Below are 18358 nucleotides of genomic sequence, written 5' to 3' on the forward strand. Positions count from 1 at the left end.
TGAGTCAGTGCTCAGCATCCCATCACCCTGCAGATGGCTGAGTGGCTCCTCTCCTCACGTGGGGAGAGCAATGCCACGTGGGATGACTCAGGTAGAAGATGGGTTTATTTCCAGATGCTGCAGGGAAACTCATTTTGATTTAACCAGCAGGCAAGAATGAGGTATCTTGAGTTTTTATTTCAATCCTACTCCACAGGAAACAATATTCACTAGCGTTATCTTCCTTATGTTTGTTTGTATTTGACCCAATACCGTGTTAAATATAAAATACTGATTGAACAAGGATGGACGGTGAAAAACATGAGATGCTAAAAAGTTCCCTCGAGCATTCCTTTACAGACATCCTGAATGTTGAGAGTCACTTAAAATTAGTACAAAATAGGAGGACAATCCGATAACTTGCTCTGTGCCCCCCCTCCTCCTGCTTTGCAAGGGGAGGATTTAGGAGCAGGAGAAGAGGGGGGACTTCTCAATTATAGAGAAGCCCACTCAGAAAATCCATGCAGAAGGTGGTGATGTCGTAGATGGAGCCCCACCACCCATTCCTACCTGGGCATCTCTCCTGCCCTGGATTTTCAGCAGGAGGCTGAAAGGAAGTAGACCCAGAAAGGTCCTTCTGGCACCTCCCTGTGCCTCAGGAGGAGATTTAGAGCCAAAAGTCGCTGATGGCAAAATGGATTCCAAGCAAAATCCATTGGGATGAAGCCTACAGACAAAACTCAGTGGTGGTCCTTGGGCACCCTCAGGTCCTGCCAGGGGACATTTGTCTATGGCTGTTTGCAGGGTCTATCCCCAGGGTGGTTCCCCATGGATTTGAAGACAGAGGGGAAGGAGGGCCAGGCACCCTGAGCCGCAGTTGTCACTGTGGCCCACAGTAGCTCTGGGAATCCAGTCCCCCAGACCCAGTGAAAATTGAAGCACGTGTTTGTGAAGCACTGGCTGCCCTCCAAGCTCTTCACGGGGTCCTCACATGAGCCCTGTGAGGTAGGTTGGTGTCTTCACCCCCATTTTGCAGATGGGGAGACTGAGGCACAGAGAAGGATAATGACTTGTCAGAGAGAAAATATGGCATCTCCCATTCTGGGACCTCTATATCCTGCTATTCCAACCCCAGATATGCTCCATCAACTGCTGGTTACTCACAGCTTGTCCTTCTCCACCCCTCCATCTGTGGTGAGTGACAGAGCAAGGGCTGGGATGGGGGGGACCAGGAGGGGCAGCAGCAGAGCCTGGGCTCACATGAGCTCATTCACCCCATGTCCCTAAGACCACTTGTCACCCCAAGGGGAGCCCCAGCCCAAGGGCTGCTTTGGGGTGCCCTGGGCAGAGCCCCCCAGCAGCCCCATGCCAGGCTGGGGTGCCAGGCACAGCACCCAGAGCCCCTTTTAGGAAGTGAAAACCCACGGGATTTCTTTGCCGACCTGGTGACCACAGCGTCAGGAGGGGATGAATATCCAGATGCTTCCTCTTTGGTAATCTGCTGCAAAATGGCACAGCCCTGCAGAGCTGGTCCCAGGGCACTGCAGGCTGGGGAGGCCTCAGCTCTGTGGGAGGTGGGACAGAGCCGGGAGCTCGGCTCCTCGGCACGGAGACGGAGAAACGGGATGTGTGGGATGGTGGCCGTAAATCTCCTTCGCTTGCCACGTCACACCAAGACCTCTGCAGCTGTGATTAATCGAAGGCCAGAGAGAGATGATGGGAAATCGATGCCTTCAGGGCTAACAGGGAAGGTGCAGGCAGGACTGGGAGCAGATCCCGGCACGCACCACAGCCCAGCACACACCAGGCCCTCCTGGCTCCAACAGCTCTGCCAGTGTGTTCAGGGAGCAACACCAGGTGTGGGTTTCCCATTCCAGCACCATCAAGGCTGCTCCCAGCAACCAGATGGATGTTCCATGTCTTGTTCTCCTGTGTTAGCACTTTGTGGCCATGGTTAGGCATTTAAAAATGGAGCATCGCTGGGATCTCCCTGTCCCAGCTCCCCTCCAAGCATCATGCAGATGCATTCCTTCCCTGCAGTGATCCTGGGAATGTCAGGAATCCTCCAAAAAGTAGAATTAAGCAACAGGCTTATCCAAATGGGAGCAGAGAAGGCAGGCAGCCCCATGATCCCAGTCCAAGGAGGTTCACTACCCTCCCTCGAGGAGAAAGGGAATCCCCTGAAGTGGCTGGGCTGGCCCCACTCAGGGGGATGCCAGGAGCTGGATCCCAGCTCTGCTCCCTGCCAAAGGCACACGTGCAGCAGAGCCTGGGAGGGGGCCATGATTTGGGCTGCCACTAGCACTGAGGCTGAAGAGGAAAGCAGAGCACTCCAGGGAGAAAATGTCCGTGAGGGCTCCCAGGGCCCGTCTAGGAGGACGAACCAAGTTGTGCACTTAAGACTGGCTTAGAGAAAGGGCTTCCCAGCGCTCGGGGACTGGGGCACCCTGGAAGAGATTCAAGTTTCAATCTCATATAAGGCTTGTTGAGTCTGGACCTTCCTGTTAAGCACTTGGGAGGGAGCAGTTAATGCTGACATGAGTTAGGACCACTTAGGAGCCGAGTCTGGGTGGTGCAGGGCTGTCACCATGCCCCGCTCCACCACTGGGTCTTTCCCCCCATCCTGACACTTCCAGCCCCCTGGGCGGCTCATGCTAAGGACTCCAGTAGCCAAACCCAGGGTGTCACCAACCAGGGGCATGTGGGGCCAAGGTCCTCACTCCCATGGGATGCTCAGGGCCAGGTGAGTGAGCCAAGCCCCTGGCAAGTCCAGTAGGTGGAGCCCCTTATTACCCACAGCCCATCAGTCAGTCTCCTTGCTATGAAACCTTGGCCTAAAAAAATAAAACAGTTCCCAAGGTTAAAAAAAAAGAAAAATGCTTAAAATCAACCTCCAGGCTCTCCTGTCTGTGCGGGAGGGGCACCAGCGGCTGCTGCCTGGGGAGCCAGGGCATGGTTTGGGGTGAGCCCCCAGTGCAGGCTCCGTCCCCACTCCCCTCAGTGCCCGTTGGCACAAAAAACGTCTTTAAGGCTTCTACCGGGACGTTTTGGTCTCCAGCGCTCCGGGCCGGTAGAGGTACCTCCAGATGGCGTAGTAGTGGATGCCGGCTCCGATGGCCACGAAGAGGTGCCAGATGGCGTGGGCGAAGGGGATGCGGCCGTCGCTTTTGAAGAACACCATGCCCAGGCAGTAGAAGAAGCCCCCAGCCACCAGCTCCGGGAGGCCGTCCCTGTTAGGCTGGGAGCAGGCAGGGAGGAAAGGCTCAGTGCTGCCACAGTGTGCCTGTCCTTTCCCCACCACCCCATCCAGACCAGGAGTGCGACCACAGCTGCAGGCAGGATCCTCTCTCTGCCTTCTGCTGCCCTCTCCCTCCAGCAAGGCAGTGGGGGCCCAGCAGCCCAGCTTTTCTGGGAGGATTGGAACTAGATGGTGTTTAAGGTCCTTCCAACCCCAACCATTTTGGTTCTGTGACTCTGTGATTTCAACTCCACGGAGCCCAGGCAGGAGGTCTGGTGGAGATGCACACGGTATCTGCTGGGCAACCAAAGCCCTTGCAAAACCAACCCAGCCCACATCGTACTGGGGATGGTTTTATCCATCACACAGCTTTGGAGACTGCCCCAACCCACCAGAGACAAACCAGCCCTGCTGGGATTTGTCCCTTGCACTGAGCCCAAGTGCTTCCCAGCGATGTCTTACCATGGAAAGGATGACCAAGGCAGGGAAGAAGCCCATGATAACGTAGCACACCAGCTCCACCAGCTTGTACCTGCAACCGACAGAGAAGCTGCTTGGAGGCAGGAGCAGAGGGAGGTCGGGTTTTATGCTTATCCACGACCAGGCTATAGGAAAAGGGGTGGCAGTGCCATCATGGCGTGTCCCACGTCCTCATGTGTGAGTCACACTGGCACCCTGCTCAGGGGTGATGGACCTCCCCACCCTGGCTTGGGAGCTCCAGCTCTGGACCAGGCACTCGGGGCTTCAGGGAGAAATCAGGGGCCTTTGGCTTTTTATTTGGTGCCACCACGTGGAAGAAGCAACTCATGGCAGCACATCCCTGCTCCACGTCCCTGCTCCCACATCACTGTTCCACATCCCTGCTCCACATCCCTGCTTCACGTCCCTGCTCCACATCCCTGGTCCCACACAGCCACCAGCCCTGGGCCAGGTACAGGCACTCACCGCTCATGGAAGAAGAAAACATAGACGGTCCCGAAAGATGCCATGATCCAGATGATCCAGCGCATGTGGGAGGCCCAGGGACCCAACTCCCTCAGGTTCAGCCTGCAAGACCCCAGTCTGTGGTGAGTAGGGTCTAGGGCAGCACACCCCAATCTGGGCTAATACAGCAAGGTGACAGGGAAATGCTGCCCTCACTCCCATGGCTGTCCCACCAAACAGTCTTCCCAACTTACAGAGGTTGAAATCTGTAGGATATGAAGGTTTTGTGGAAAGGGGTAGGGTACAGCCTGAAGCAGAGCCAGAACCAGAGGGGAAACCCTATCTGTGGGAACTGGGCTGATTTTCTGCCTTCCAGTGGGACCAAGAGGTGGCCCCCACCCACCACCAACTCACCAGGGAGTGTAGGATGCTGCGATGAAGAAGTAGATCACCATCCTGTCAAACATGTGCAGGCAGTGCTCCACAGTCCTGTGGGACGGACAGACAGACAGGTCACAGCACTGGGGGCCTGCAGACCATCTCCCCCTTCCCAAACCCTGAGCAATCAGGGATGGTACCTGAGGTGCCTCTTCTTCCAGGAGATGGTGTGGAAGATAGTGGAGACAATGAAGAGGCTGGACAAGCCAAAGCCATAGATCCAGGCTGAGATGGTTTCCCACTGGTCATCAGAGAGGATGTAGAGGATGGAGCTGCCAAGGATGCTGGGCAGGATCCAGAACTGGAAGGGAGAAATAAACCTCATGTTGACTCTGCATTTCCATTGAGCAGCTACAATACAGTCTCCACTTTTCCTTTTAGGTGGTGGGGGTTTTTTTGTTGGTTTTTTTTTTTTGCTTCTGGTCAAAGCCACCACCCATAAGGGGCAGCCTGGCCACACACATGGGCCAGGCAGGGTCCCTCCCTGTGTGGTGCAGTTCCAAAATAGGTTCTCCAGATGGAGGTAGGGAGGAGGAGGAAGGCACAAGGAGGGTGGCTTCCTCTGAGTCATCTCCCAGGACTCAGAGAGGGAGCTACCAGCTCCCCAGGGAAGCTCTGATGTGGGGAGAGCTCAAGTCCCAGGGCTGTGCAGGCAGCCCCATGGGCACCTGTCACAGTTCCTGCTGAGAAACACTCCATTTTCAGGGAACTGTGCAAAATACCCCTGCTCCACTGGCTCCCACAACCAGCTTCCCCTGGGACACGAGGCCACGGTGGGTGAGAGCAAGGGAGATGCACATCAGCTTCCCAGGGCAGAAGGAAGGAGAACATCCCAGTCCCTGGGGCACATCTGCCTCATCACCGCCCCAAGGCTCCCAGTGACTGCTCCGGGGCTGAACACAGAGATTTTTGGTGTTCTTTGAGGTTCCTCAGGGGATCCCCGCAGAGATGAGCTCCATCCTCCCTCACCCTGGGATGGGGACAGGGACTCACTGCATGGGTGGCACAGTTGGCCGCGTGCTCGTACTCGGTCGGCTGGTACCTGCAGTTGGACGGGACACGGTGATTCATGAACCTGCAGCGAGAACCAGGGAGAGAAACACACTCAGGAGACAGGGCTGAGGGCAAAACCATTTTGGAGGGATCTTCACAGGGACACCCTCAGGCCCCCCAGCCTGGAGCCCCACTGCAGCTCAGCTTTGCTCCAGATGCCCTGCAGAAGTGGCCCCAGGGCACAGCTTGTCCATCTGGCTGTCCCCACAGGACCCCAAGGTCTTTCTCATCCACAGCTCAGGCCAAAGCATTTCCCAGGAGCTGCTGCTGCTACAGGCAGTGGTGGTAAGAGCCTCAGAGGGCACAGGGGGTAGTGGGCGGGCCTGTGGGTCCCCGACCCATCCCGTGGTGACACCCTCATGTCACAGCAGTGTGCCCTGCTCCAACAAGGGTATCCCCATGACCCCTTTGGTTTCTGGGTACCACCTGCATCCACCCCCTATCCACAGGGCCGTGCATCCCAGCACAGATTGCTGTGGGGAGCAACCCTGTTGCTCTCCCTTGGAAACCTGCATCTTTATTTCCGTTTCTCTCGGTCTGACGTATCAGCTTGCTCTTGGCATTCTCAGGAACGTATCGATTCCCCCTGTTGGATTGGCACACAGTGATAAAAAATAGTGTCAGGCTTGGCTGGTCCATTGCTGGGCACGTAACAGCAAATTAAATGTGCATCCGTGATAATGGGTTGGAGCAAAGCCCCGCTCACCATCCTCTTCTGGCAGGAGCCAGCAGTGGAGGATGAGCAAAGGGAATAAGAAAGAGGAAAACAGAGAGGGATCCTTCCCTGGTGCTGAGAATCAGGGGTTTAAAGATGTTTCCTGCCATGGCTCAGGTCAGGAGGGCCGAGCTGAGTGGGCTCTGGCAGGGCTGCCCTGCAGGACCTGGGTAATTGTTTTCTGACCCTGTTTGCCCCCGGCTCCTGCACCATCTGCAGCGTGTTTCACAGCTGAGTTGTGCCCAGTGAAGGGGCTCAGGGGCTGGCAGGACCTTGCTGCTGGGTACAGGTGACCCCTTGGTCTGGAGTGCTGGGAAAGGCAATAAAATCTCCTCTCCCCATCCCTGAGCCACCCACATCTGTGCGGACTCCTCTGCTGTCTCCTGCCAGAGCCACTTGCTGTTGCCTGTTAAAAGTGAGCCAGGACAGATTAAATAGCTCAGATGACAAGGATTTTTGGGGGAGAGTGTGGCCAGAACAGGCCCGGGTGTGTGACAACCCACACAGGGACTCTGTCCCCAGCCCTTGCCTTGCCTGCTGACAGACCCTGGCACTTCAAGAAGATTCCGTGGTCATCATCACCAAAAAATGTTTGGAATTAGGAGGAGGAATGGAGGGGCCACACTCCCACTGCTCTGCAAACCAAGGATCCACTCTGGGTAAATCAGAGCTCAGCAAGGCTGCCCTGCCTGGGAAGCAGCTGGGCATCCCTGCGGACATGGTAGTGCCCAGAGTGCTGTCCCCTCCATCCCCGGGCACACTAGGGATGCCCTCCTCATCCCAGTGCTCCAGCCATGAGTGCTGGCAGAGCTCCCCACACTGGAGCCATGTGCCCCTGGCAGGAGGACCTCACTGTCCCCAGCGTTGCCAGGAGACTGTCCCCAGCTCCCCTTCACTGTCTGCTTCCCTTTCTTTTCCCTCTTAATAATAAGAAGGAGGGGGGGAAAGGGGGGAGGCCAGACATCCCAGATGACGTCACAGTTGCTGAGGAAACATGTTCAAGGCCTTTTCCTTGATTTTATTTATTTTAACAATGCCTGCACCGTCTCCCCTCCGTTCTGACAGTGCTGTTCAGAGCAGTAAGGGGGGGGAGCAGCAGGGCCAGTTCCCACAGCCCCTTCCCCTGGGTTGTGGGGCACCCAGACCCTTTGGGAAGGAATCCCTGGCATACAATATCCTCCCTTGCTCTGGTACGGGGATGGAGAGGCCAAGAAGGGCTACCCTGTCCATCCCCATGGAATGAGGTTGAAGTAAACACCTGCTTTTCCTGGAGGGAGAAATAGCCTTGAGGAGGAATTTTTTTTTCACCTGGGGGGAGATTGCTCTTGTTTTCTTGCCCTGCATTCTAGAAACATCATCCTGTGGAGGGTGGGATATGGAGCATCATGGATATGGGACCTGTCTGCACAGTGGGGCCCTTCTGCAGCAGCCAGCATTGCCTTTTGGGGCTACTTTGGCACATTTTTGAGGTCCTCTGTGCTCTGTAGAAACGGGAGCAGCTGATACTTGCGCATTTCCCAGCAGGGCAGGATGAGTCCCTGGCTGCCCTGCAGCACTTTGCTCCCAAGAGGTGCCACTTCTTCCCTTTCTCCTCTCTCCTGGGGCTTTATCTCTCTCTCAGACCATCCCGGGGTGCCAAGCATCCATCCAGCTCATGTCACCCCTGTGCACACCGGCACAGATGTAGGGCAGGGCACTGGGAGCCCTGCAGCATTCCTCTCATGTAGATAACTGCCATACCGGTGTGCAAAACCAACCTCAAACCACAGCTCCAGCCTGGACAGACGGATGGATATGTTTGGAGAGGGCACCTGTGAGTCTCATTAGAGCTGATGAAAGCCCAGAGAGCTCCAGGGGGAGCCTGCTGTGTGTTTCCCACCCCAGCTCCGTGTGACTGGGCTGGGGAGAGGGGGAATTGCTGGCAGCCAGGCAGAGCTTACAATGATGGAAAATAAGGAGAAGATGAGAAACACCTCCCCAAACTTAGATCTGATCCCTGCAGCAAGTCTTCTGCCGGGATAGCTGAATCCACAGCCATGGCCATCTCCATGTCATTGCAGCCACAGGCTTGGGGACAGCCTGGCAACGTCCCTGGGGTGGGAGGAGATGGGAGAGACTTGGCCCCGACAGCCACAGCGCCAGAAAAGCCACGCAGATGCGGCTCCCTTGCTGCGGGCCGGTGATCAAACAGCAGCTGGGGGCTTCGGTGCCTTTTGCCAGGTGATTTAGGAAGGCAAAGTCCAAAAGACACGGAGAAGTTCAAAGCCTCCCGCAGGGCAGGAACACGAGCGGGTTCATTTCCAGGGATGGTGCGTGGGAAGCAGGGAGCCAAAGGGTTCCCGGGCACCTTTTCCTCCCGGTGCTGTTCCTGGCAGGCTCTCTACAACCGCCTACATGAAGGTGGGGGGCTGCTGGGGGTCTGAGCGGGGGTTATTCACGGCAGCCCCGCGGTTTTTGCCTGCCCTGCTTGTGCCTTGCTTCCCTCTGGCCCCTTTCCCAGGGAGGGAGACTGAAAAGGGCCAGTGCAGCAGGCTCTGGCCAGGGAAACAAAGAGCCCCTTGTCCCTGGCAGCAGGGGCAAAGTGCAGAGCTGGCTTCCCAGGCCTGTTCCTTTCTCCTTCTCTTTCTCCCACTCTGATTTTTTTGTGGCTTCAGGGGGTTTTTAAAAGACTTTTATCCAAGAACAAAATTCCAATCTCAAAAATCACGCAGATCTGCCTGGCTCTTGCTTTGCCAGGGTGGGAAGAGAAAGGTAAAAGGGGGATTAAGTTAAATTATTCCTCAGGAGGGCTCACGTGGGAGCATCTGAGCTCTCCTGAGGGCACTAAGAGAACCTGCATCAACCACTCCATGGTGACCACACACTCCCAGAAGCAGAGCCATGGAATACTTTTCAGGAAAGCTGTCCCCTGAACACATGGGAGGAAGACCCCTGATGGAGACCACCCAGGCTGGGCTTCAATTTAGGAGAGATGGGGCTTAGCCCTGCCTTTGACACTGAATGTCTGGCTGATCTCTGCCATATCACTTCATGTCCTTCTCACTCCCCCTTTCCCCCTCTCCGAGTGAGGAGAATAATATTGACATCCTTTAGGAGAGCCAGGGGATGGATAATGTGAGGAGGGTGTAAAATCACCACTAAAATACGGATGGGGAGGGGTGAGCTGGGCTCCCACTGGGCAGCTCATCCCTGTCCTTGGAATGAGCCAGTCCAACACCTACCACCCCCAACCCTGCCATACATCAGACTGCACTTGTGGCTGTGCCTACGGACAGTGGACTTGGTGCCACGGGGACAAAGGAGCAGTCAGCAAGTCCAGGGTTATCCCAGGTGATTTGCATCTCCCCAGACCAGTTCACATCTACAGGTTTCACCTGCAAATGGCTTATAAAAGGGCTGGGCTTGGTCAGGACCTGGTATAAGGTCTTTGGAGGTTGGATGCTGGTTTGCTCTGCATCCATCTTCCTGACTGAGGAGCTGGTGCTCTTCCAGGCTCTGTTTCCTGCTGGACAGCTCTTGGGATCTGGCTACAAAAGGAGAAGATTTCCCTTTCCTCTTGTGACTGGACGTCACAGCTGCTTTTACAGTAACAGAAGAGAATCTTGATGATAGCCAAAGAGCAAGGATGGTGGAAGAACTTGCTGGGTGCTGTGGTGGTAAGTCTTGCTTGGGCCCTTTGAGCTGTCCCTTGGTAGAACAAGTGTTGTAGTGCCTGAGGTGACAGTGGTGGAGCAGATGTGTTCCTGTAGGGCAGACTGGCTTCAGACTCTTGAGTGTTTGGGCTGGCTTTGCCCTGAGAAGCACAGAGGCTGCACATCCAACTCAGATGCCTGGGCTTGGTCCTGGGCTCATGCTGGCATGTGAGCTGCTGCAGTGGCATCCATGTAAGCTGGGGCTTGGGGTGTGCTCTGCCCTCTGACCCCTAATCTGGTAATGCTCCAACTGCATCCCTGGTAAGAGGCTTCATCCCCCTGAGCTCCTCTGTGGTTTGTAATTAGCTCAGTCTCAAGAGGGTTAAGTGTGATGGTGTGGAGCCTGATGGCTGCTTATGTATGGAACACAATCACAGGATTCAGGAGACTGAGTAGGACCACAGGGATATATCCATGACCCCACCTTGAGTCCAGGCCATCAATTCTGCAGTTTGGGAACATGGGAAAAGCTCAGGAGCCATTCCCTCTTGACCTGTGCCTGCAGCTCCCAGCGCAGAGCCCCCTACCCTGGACTCTGCTGCTTTATCCAGCCCAGAAACGCTTGAGAGAAATCCTGCTTTTCCTTCCTACCCATTGACACGGGAGCATCTGCCACTGGGAAGCAGAAACGCAAAGGCTGATGCTGCCCAGCACTGCCATCTGCACAGCCACCCACGCGGGCACGTGTGTGGCTGCGTGGCACCCCGTTAGGAGCTGGAGCCTCCATTCCATGCCCATTCCTCTGCTCCTGCACGCTCCTACGCAAACATATGGTGCTCCTGGTTCGGGAAGCCGGGCTGTGCCTGCTGGAAGCCCGTGGGTCAGCTCCTTGGGCCAGGGGAGATGGGGCAGCCTGGCCATCTTCAGACTCGGGCCCGTCCCGGGTGAGAAAGGGCAGGAGGGCTGGATGGAGAAAGACAGGGCAGTGTTTTTTCTTTTGTACCTCTTCCTGGCACCATGCAAAAGAGCTGGCAGCTTGGGTAGGGAGCAGGAAATGAAAGGCTTTTCATCTAAACCAGCACTTCTCAATCTTTCTTACGGGTAACTTAGCAGATCACCAGATTTCTGGAGCAGCCCACCCAGATGCCCCTGGTGCAAGACTTGCTTCCACAATGTGAGTCAGAACAGGCAGCAGACTGGATAGTCATTCATCACCTCTGATTACTCCCACCCCAGTTTTGCTCGTTCCCAGCTCTCCAACAGGTACTAACACCTTGGACTGGCCGTAGACCCTCCCAGACACAACCTGCATGCCCTGAGAAATGCTGAACAAGTGCTGCTGCTGACTTAGAGATGCTCCCAGGCAGGGACTGTGTGCTCAGCCTTGTCCATGTTGTACCTGGCTCTGAGCCACAGGCACAGATGTCCCCTGTGAAGGGACAGAGAAGGCAACCCCCCTGACATGTCCTGCTGCCTCAGGGGTGCATGAGGGGCTGAGGAAGCCAGGAGAGAATATGCTGCTATTCCCTGACCACACCATTCCTCTTTCTCACTCCTCATTCTAGCAGGGACAAGCACAGGAGGCTCCAAGCCAAGCTAGATGCAGGCATTGACCATTTCTGCACCCATGAGAGCACATGTATACCTATCAGGGTTTGGTGAGTGGTGGAAACTCAACAGGTAATTCCCAGCAGGGTCATAACTGCCCATACTCCCATCCTCTGTGCATTTATTTTTCTCCCTGGTAGGCTCTGCTCTCTATGTAGATGGTATCTCTAACTCTTCCAAGGCAACTCACGACCCTGCAACCACAGCAGAGCTGTTTGTTTATTCACAACAGATGGGATTGGTGAGTGTTTCCCAAATTACTTTCTGAGCTGGGACTTCTTGTTTCATTTGGTACTCATGAGACCTCCACCAACAGCTGATTAGTCACAAAATTATTCTGATGTCCCAGGTGTTTTGTGAATGTTAGGAGGGCTGCTTCCAGAACTGAAAATCCTCTATTACTCATTAATTGCTTGTTTGGAAAGTCACCGTGCATGTTCCTTGCTGCCTTTCCTTGAGCACAGAAGTCAGGGGGGTAAATCCTCAGCTGGCTCTGGCTGCTTAACTGAAACAGCACAAGCTGGGCAGGAGTGAGCGTGACCACCAGAACCTGAGCCTGCTGGCAGAGGATTTGGATAGTCTGGGGGCTGGAGCCTTCCCAGTTTCTAACCCTGGCTGTGACTGAAATACATGGGCAGGTGACAGTGTCCCGTGTCCATAACATCTCTCCACAGCACGGCCCGAGAGACACAGCCAGGCTCTCATTTGGGATTCCTGGATGCTGCTCAAGTACAAATCATATCTGTAAATTATTCAGCAAATGCCTCTGCACAGCGAAGGCACAGAAGGAAAATCATGTATTTCACCAGCCAGGCATGCAGATAGTAAGATTTCCATTAGTATTACTTACAAGAGAGAGCAGGGCTGTGTCTAACGCTGTGGCGCCAGCCACGCAGCTCAGCACAGAGAGGAGGGAACTGCTTGCCCTGACCTGATGATCCTTCTCTGCATAAAATCCTTCCCTCAGCAGCAGCAAACCTCAACTGCAAACTTGAACAGGAGCACAGACCTGGATCCAAATTGTCCTGAAGGTCGGCACAGCTTGGCTCCAGTTGTTGGCATCTGACTCGTACAGCAGGAATAGGATGCCCGTGGTGTCGTGTTATCACGAGAGGCTGCAGTGTGTCACAGAGTCCACTGGACTGCCACTGCATGAAAATGCTGAGGTTCAGTTACACCTGGAGAACCCCAAGGGAGACCCGAGCTCTGTGTGTCTGGCCTTGCTCAGCCCCTGCTCTGAGCATCCATCCCCTCCAGCACCTCTCTGGGTGCTCAACCAACCTCCTTGTGCAGCTGCAGCCAAGCACCCCCCAGGAGTGATGAAGTGGATAAAGTTGTGCCCTTTTCCTTTCCTTTCTTTGGGAGTTGTAGCTGGTTGGCACTGCTTTGTCTCGCTGTGGAGCTGGGGGTGTGGGAAGGGAGGAGGAGGGGAGGCAAGCCCCGGAGCAGTCCTGGCAGAGCCCCATTTCTCGCATTCACTGACCTGCTGTGCTGGGCAGTGGCTTGAATTTCCCATGGATTGTGTTGGCCGCTACCTCATGAAGCTGGCCACAGTCAGCTGTGCCAAGGAATCACATCAGGCTGATATCCAACACCAGCTCAAGGAGGGAAAAGATCATCGTGTTTCCCAAGCAGCCAGGAGACCGTCCTTCCCCCAAAAGCACGAGGCATGGGGCTTGGTTTGCCCACGAGTGCCCATCTCCAGTGTGGTGATCCCCACCTGAGCCTATCCTGCTGGGTCCCATGACCTTCCCAGAGGAGGGAATGGGGCAGTTTCAGGGGATACCCCTTCAAAAATGATGCTCCAAGTACTTGTTGCCTTCCAAATAGCTGGCTCCAATGATGTGCCCTGGGCATTTAAACCTACACGAGATGACCCCTACCAGTGCTGTCTTAAGAGGGTATCTGAGTCAATCTGGCCCCACAGGGCAACCAATGTGGAATTGGTCAGTGACATGAGCTGATCCTGGTTTTCCCTAGGTGTTCTAGGGACCTTCCCGTCTCTTGGAGCACTTCCTTTTGCATCAGAGCAGTCTGCTCAGCTGGGGACAGACTGGCAGGTCTTGCTGGGGCTGGTGGGATGGGGCCGGTGCTTGCATGGTGAGGAGCCCCTGCCTCTTGAGGAGCTTCAGGCTGTGATACTAACACTGAAAGTGTTTCCCTTCTCACTGCTTCATCCCACACGGGCTGTGGGGGAAGCAGAGCTCTTGGAAAGCATTTCAGTGTGTGTGGGAGCAGGCGAGGGCTGCTCATGTTTTCATTGCAAAGCAAAGACCAGATCTTCCCAGTTTTGGACCTCTGTCCAAGCTGTCAACCTGGAATTGTTTTCCTTGTGTTTGGGGACTGAGCACCCCAATGTTTCCTATTCCTGCTGGTTCTTCCCTCCCTCTCTTTCCCAGAGACGCTGGAGGAGTCGATGAATGTCCCCTTGCTTGGTAATTACAGGTGCAGGGAGCAACAAGGAAGGTCTTTCCAGCTGCCTTTCCCCAAATTTAGAGGATTTGGTTTTGAGCAAGTGCAGAGTTCAGACCTTTGTCCCCTCATGCTGGTGAGGAGGTGGCAGTGCCTACATTGTGACACAGGGCAGGTGAGGACAAGCCTGGACCATGAACCTACAGAGACCCCCACTGAGCCCCCTGCTTCTGGGCTGAGACATTAATGTGGATTTTCCTGGCTGCTCTGTGCAGGGCAAGACAAGCAAACAGTAAGATTTAGAGCCCTTTGCACGAACAAATCAAATGTTGAACTGCTATCAGTTTGTTAGAATGATTCAGTGCCCTGCAGCTCTCTGCAAACCCCTCTCTGCTGCTCCAGAGATGCTGAAGCTCACCAGACACAGCAGCTCCCTGCTTAATCATGTTTCCTTCCAATTACAGCTCTGGATGGCCAAAGTCTGGGAAGCATTCTGTTTCCCTGCAGGGAGATAGACTCAGCCCCATGGCAGCTATGTGGGCAGGAGACACCAGACCATGTTTATAAAGTGGGCCAAAATGGGGTCAAAGCTGGTGGTGAGGTGGAGGGAGGGTTTGGTTACCAGGTCAGTGTAACCTGACCAATGAGTTTAGTGATGAAGGTGGGACTTACACTGATCTGTTGGGCTGGGGGGAACCCAGCAGCATTTCGGTGAGCTGGAAGGAAGAGTGGAAAGGGCAGTGGGGTAATGGCTCTCTGGTGGTTGGATAAAGCAGGAGGAGTCACATCTGCTTGCACCCTGTCCCTGTGTGCTGTGCTGGCATCATGGCTGAACTTGGCCTGTCAGGCAGGAGATGGATATCGCTTGTCAGGGTGCAGGCTGTGAGTGACAGGGAGAGCCTTGCAGCAACTGTGCTTTTAAACTCCCTTTCCCCACGGTGTCAGTGATGGAAGAGCCTCCCGGACCCCACAGCAGAGCAGAAACCACCGAGTGCCTCATTCATAACCACATTGTACTCAAATGGCATTGCCTTGCATCCCTGGGACACCACAGTGACCGACCACTCCCTTTGCTTTCTGCCCCAGCTGCAATGTTCTATCTCCAAAGCCCAGCCAGGAGGGATTTGGGGACACCCTGGTGCCCCTCCAGCCCTGAGTTTTCTCCTGGCAGTTCACAGAATGTTTCCACATTGATCGCCGCTTTTCATCTCTTTGTTCAAAGCCCGGTGCCTTCACTGCAGCTCTCACACAACAGGTCTTTCATCACCATGCTCTGTTTTATTTATCCCTTTTGGTGGGTGTATCGATGGCCAAGTTTCTCCTTTCTTGGTCCTTGCTCAAAATTAGATAAAACAACATGAAAAATGAAGCTGTTCCAGGCTTTTCCACCATGAGGAAAACTTTCTGATTTGGGTTTGTTCGTTGGTTTTTTTTTTTTTTCAAGGAAGGCCACAAGCAAGATTATCATTCTGTGTAAAGATGTTACAAGGCAGAATCATAGAATTGTTAAGGTTGGACAAGACCTCTAGGATCGAGTTCAACCATTAACCCAGCATTGCCATGTTCACCATTTAATCACGTTCCCAAGTGTCACATCTGCATGGGCTCTTCAAAACTTCCAGGGATAGTGATTCCATCACTTCACTCTCAGCCTGTTCCAAAGCCTGAAATCCCTTTTGGTGAAGAAACCCTTCCTAATATCCAACCTAGACTTCTTCTGGTGCAACTTGAGCCCATTTCCTCTTGTCCTATTACTTGTTACTTGTGAAAAGAGCCTGACCCCCACCTGGCAACAACTTTCTGTCAGAGAGCTGTAGAGAGCAAAAAGGTTCCCTCCGAGCCTCCTATTCTCCAGGCTGATCCCCCCAGAGCTCCCTCAGCTGCTCCTCATCAGCCTTGTGCTCCAGACCCTCCCCCAGCTCCATTCTCTACTCTGGACATGCTCCAGCATCTCAGTGTCTTTCTTGTAGTGAGGGACCCAAAACTGAACCCAGGATTTGAGATGCTTCTGCTGCCTTGAAAGACAAGTGACGCCATGAGGTCCCCTGGCTCCTGCTCACCCCAGTCCCCAAATCAGAGCGCAGCTGAAAGTGCATCCCTGGCACAACGGAAGCAGCAGCTTTAGGGTTTCCTTTGGGATATGCCCCAGCAGAGCATTTCTGTGGAGGGGGGGATGGAGATTAGCCCACTGTTATTTTTAAGCACTAGGCTAAGAGGATCTCTGCAGTGATACGGGAAGTCCTGGGTTAGCATCACGTGCTGGTGACTGCCTTGGGGTGAAAGCCAAGGGATCACCCGTCTCCTCCTGCTCCCCATTGCAGCCCTGGCACACACAGCAAGGTGGAGGACACCCTGTGGACCTGCCCCTCCCTGTGCCCCAAAGCCCCTGCCCTGCACAGGGGCTCTGTCCCTGCAAGGCTCTCTGTGGTGCCTCACCCCCATTTAACAAGTTGTCTCCAGAAAGGACCACGACAAGGTTGGAGCGTGCAGATTCGGGATAAATCACACAACAGGTTGGCAGATGGGTTCTGCTGGGCAAGACTGGGAGAGGGGGGGCAGCGCCTGATCTGCTGCCCAGCTCCCAAACAGCCTCTGAATCCCTGCCATGGGGCAAGGCTGTGGTTTTCCTCCTGCTCTGAGCTTTGCTCAACTCCCTCTCCCCCAGCCCTGTCCTCTGCACGCCAGCTGGGAAGAAAAAGTCTTGAATTCTCTGTTTTCACATGGAGCTTTTACTAGGTGTGTTGTGCAGAACTGCTGGGCATCTCCTGCCTCTCCCCCACTCAAAGGTTACCAGGAGGCAGCTACAGCATCAAAATGGTCTTTGAGCAAGTGCCCACGTTTCAGGCAGCTTTTGGAGATGCAAACATGGATTTTCCCCATGGGAGACGGGGAAGGAGAGAAGCTCATGGCTTGAGGTGGTAAGAGGGTGGTCTCCTGTCCTTACCCAGCCCAGGCAGACATCCCCCAGGGATCTTCCTGCCCAGTGAAGGCAAGAAACACCATCACCACGTCTTTTCACACAATTTTTTCTCTGGTATCTGCCCCTAACAGGACTCCTGGGAGTCTGGCAGTGGCAGCACAGGAGAGCCCCCAGGAACTGTGCCAGTCCGTGGGACCCTCTGCAGCCACGGAAACATCCCCACCGCGGTCACTGGGAGCAAAGCCCGCTCTCGGTGCAAAACCGAGCACCCCCAGCACCCCCTGATCCCTCTCTGGCTGTGCAGCCCCCAGCGCTGTGGGATCTGACTCATCCCTGGCCACCCTGTGAGCCAGAGGGCTGTGGGTGGCCGTTGTCCCCGTGTCACCTGCCAGCTCTCTCCTAAAAAGGCCACATCTGATCCCGCAGCAGCGCACGTGGCCGAGTGCCCTCTGACCCGTGCCCAGCGATCCTCAGGTTTCCCCTGACACAGGTAACACCGTGAGGTTTCCTAACGCACCTGAGCTCTTGAAACGAGCCCCTTCTGCTTGTTGGAAAACCTTCCTGGGGATTTCGTGGAGCGGGGAGAAGGATCCACCACCGGTGCATCCCATGGGAGCCCTGTTGAGCCCCCAGGTCTGGGCTGGGGGAGCCACCCCGAGGGGGTTCACGTGGGTGCAGTGGGACCCTGGACAGCACTGATCTCTCCAAGGGGGGTTTGGAGCCAGCGATGGGATCTGTTTTTGCAGGGAGCCCGGTTCCTGGTCCCCCAGCAGCGGGAAAAACCACAGTGAAGTTAGACCCAGAGAGAGGCAGCGAGGGCTCCCAAGGATGCTCGGAATCCTTTAGGGATGCAGAAAAGCAGGTAGCCAAAAACCCAGCCCGCACCTGCCCGGGGTTTTGGGGCACTCAGCAGCTTTTGAAGGTCCTTTGGGGCTCCATCCCAGCTGAGCCGAGCCCGGGCAGAGATTAGGTTTGTCCGGGGGCTCCGCGACGACCGGGGGCTCGGGGGCCGCCACACCGACGGATTTACCTGGCGTAGCGCGTCTTCTGGAAATCCAGGAGCCGGGACGCGAACATCGCGGCGGTGCCATGGAGGTCCTGGGGGGCGGCGGCTGCTCAGCCCCGGGCCGGGGGGGAAAGTGTCGCTCGGGGGAACGGCACCAACTCGGCGGGGTCCGGCGGGGCGAGCAGGAGAAGGGGCGGCCGGTCCAGCCCAGCCCAGCCCGGTACAGCCCAGCCCGGCTCAGCCCCAGCCCCTCCCGCCCCCTCGGCTGGTCGGGAGAGCGACACGGGGAAAACAAAGGCGACCTCCGGGAGGGGGGAGCCAGCCCCGTTGTCGCCCTCAGATGTGCAAAGAGGAGGAGAAGGAAGAAAAAAGGGGAGGGGGGGGGATCCCTTCCAACTCTTCGCGGCCACAGCAACCTGCGCGATCTCCCTCC

The 18358-nt window shown here is 55.3% G+C and overlaps 1 protein-coding gene across 2 annotated transcripts; it reads right to left on the reverse strand.

The window, feature by feature from the left end:
- Window positions 1-157: 157 nt before the first annotated feature.
- On the reverse strand, window positions 158-18358 carry MMD2 (monocyte to macrophage differentiation associated 2). 2 transcript variants are annotated; one of them, XM_027889447.1, is made up of 7 exons: window positions 17950-18358; window positions 5573-5654; window positions 4720-4880; window positions 4556-4630; window positions 4163-4264; window positions 3680-3767; window positions 158-3217 (listed from the first exon to the last, which is right to left on the reverse strand). In XM_027889447.1, exons 1-7 carry the CDS (start codon window positions 17994-17996, stop codon window positions 3014-3016), a joined length of 759 nt encoding a protein of 252 aa, XP_027745248.1. In that variant the 5' UTR covers window positions 17997-18358; the 3' UTR covers window positions 158-3013. The 2 variants fall into 2 exon arrangements, with proteins under 2 accessions (XP_027745248.1, XP_027745250.1); XM_027889449.1 differs by having other exon boundaries at window positions 3680-3749; window positions 17950-18350.

Source organism: Empidonax traillii, unplaced genomic scaffold (genome assembly GCF_003031625.1).
Source record: "Empidonax traillii isolate 1590-97213 ecotype Southwest subspecies unplaced genomic scaffold, ASM303162v1 scaffold263:size1499331, whole genome shotgun sequence".
Lineage (NCBI taxonomy): Eukaryota > Metazoa > Chordata > Aves > Passeriformes > Tyrannidae > Empidonax > Empidonax traillii.